This window comes from Limulus polyphemus, unplaced genomic scaffold (assembly GCF_000517525.1).
Source record: "Limulus polyphemus unplaced genomic scaffold, Limulus_polyphemus-2.1.2 Scaffold154, whole genome shotgun sequence".
NCBI classification, from domain to species: Eukaryota; Metazoa; Arthropoda; class Merostomata; order Xiphosura; family Limulidae; genus Limulus; species Limulus polyphemus.
The window spans coordinates 515910-518014 of record NW_013665764.1 but is presented as its reverse complement, the minus strand read 5'-3'; the positions used below and the strand labels follow the sequence as shown (position 1 = coordinate 518014).

General features: G+C 32.4%; 1 protein-coding gene across 1 annotated transcript in view; it reads left to right on the top strand.

Annotated features, from left to right (window-relative positions):
• The window catches only part of LOC111084557 (nephrin-like), a 137616-nt gene that overhangs the window by 123587 nt on the left and 11924 nt on the right, over positions 1-2105 (top strand). Inside the window, exon 20 of the mRNA XM_022381239.1 lies at positions 1302-1389. Within this exon, the coding sequence (XP_022236947.1) occupies positions 1302-1389 (88 nt within the window). The remainder of the gene's footprint in view (positions 1-1301; positions 1390-2105) is intronic.

Below are 2105 nucleotides of genomic sequence, written 5' to 3'. Positions count from 1 at the left end.
TTCTTGAGCACCGTTGGAAATTACTTAAGAGTCTTGTACAATATAATTCAACCAAGTTGCCTTGTCTAATATGGCAGATCGATTAGATAAACCATGGTTACAAAAAAAATTGAATATTATTTTGAAACAAACTATAAATAAACCTAATGCCTGCACGTCAAACGTATCGGTTAATACGTTTCGGTGATCCACATTTAAAATAACCACAATAATTCATGTGTTACGCCGTGTGTTTAGGATTGATAAGATTTACGTAAATACAAACTATACCAAAATTAAATATACATTTATAGAACTTTCATTATATTGTTTAGCTCGAAATTAAAAATACATAAAAGTTAAATTAACCGATATTTTGAGACTGCTGTGAGAATACCTATAGAAAGAGGGTTAGATTGCGGAAGAATGAGTCCTAACTGTATATATATATATATATATATATATAATTAACATTATATAAATAAAATTAGCCTAAATCCTTCCAGTGGCACAGCGGTGTTTTTGCGGACTTACAACGTAGTAGGTAGAGCGCAGATAACCCATTGCGTTGCTTTGTGCTTAACTTCAAAAGTTTAGTATAAAATAACCACAGAATTCGTGTAGTTACACACATGTATTCATATCTTCTCTGAATTTTCCACAAGTGTTGGAAATCTCGGAAAAGAACAAAAAAGCTCACTCTTTAAGTATTGAGATTTTAGAAACAACCTATATAAAGTATGCAAACGCGCTGCTGTTTCAGTCAAATAGGAAATGGCAGGAAGAAGCAAGCTCCTTTCCAGCTTTTCTCTTTTGTTTTACACGTGTAAATATATATACACACCTGTTTCATTAATCACAATATCATAGTTCGGTGTTCGAGCATTTTACTGTTTTCTTCTGTGCTCTTTTTAATCATTTACCTTTTCAACTTGAAAAGCGCTTTACGTGAAATAACCATTGCTGGTATACATTGTATCGACTCTTTCGTTCTTCTGAGGACTTGTCTGGACATGTATTAATTTTTCATAAAGTCGTAATTTCTTGCTAATGTAGCTCTAACACATATCTCTCAAGCTTTCGTTAATTCTTTTTTTCCAATAGTTGGTGAAGAATAAAATTGACTGAAACTGTTTAAACTTAAATATTTATATGCGTACATATGCTAAATTGTTTATGTGTTTTTAGCATCTGTTAACAAAAGGTGTGTGAACTGAGAACAAATATTCAAATATATAAAAAAAATAAAAAAGCAAAATAACTTCACAGAACGTTTTTATAATAGGATTATACTTTATAAAAGTATAATATTTCTTTATTAGATGGCAGAACGTGAAGAATTTTGGAAGAGACGAGAGCTTAATCGACCAACACGATCTGGATCCTGTTCCTCTCAACTAGAAGCCTGGGGTAAGTCATCTGGGAAGAGTATCTGCTTAAACAGGAGGAAGTGTGGAATGTCATAAAAAAAGACGTATTTGGAAATATATTGATATATATATGTTTTACAGGCATGTCTCATTGTTTGCAAGTTAAGCTGTCCTTTCTGCTTGAGGGGAACTCCAGTAAACACTTTTATCAATATTTGTGACGAATAATGGTCACTCGGGAACAATCCATTTACTTCAAACTTCGATTTTAGAATTACATATACTGGGTGCCGCATTGTATTTCTTTTATCACATTAAAATGTAAGCTATAAAACAGCACCTGTATCAGGTATCCCTTCGAGAACTATATTACACTATAAACAGTCTGAAACGAAGTATACCTTAGCGTCGTATTACTTCCACTGTTGCTATAGCCAATTCTGAAACACTCTGCTGCTAAAAATCAGTTGTATTGCTGCTTATATTAATTACTCCTTAATTACTCTGAAACACTCTGCTGCTAAAAAACAGTTGTCTTGCTGCTTATATTAATTACTCCTTAATTACTCTGAAACACTCTTCTGCTAAAAATCAGTTGTATTGCTGCTTATATTAATTACTCTGAAACACTCTGCTGCTAAAAAACAGTTGTCTTGCTGCTTATATTAATTACTCCTTAATTACTCTGAAACACTCTGCTGCTAAAAAACAGTTGTCTTGCTGCTTATATTAATTACTCTGAAACACTTTGCTGCT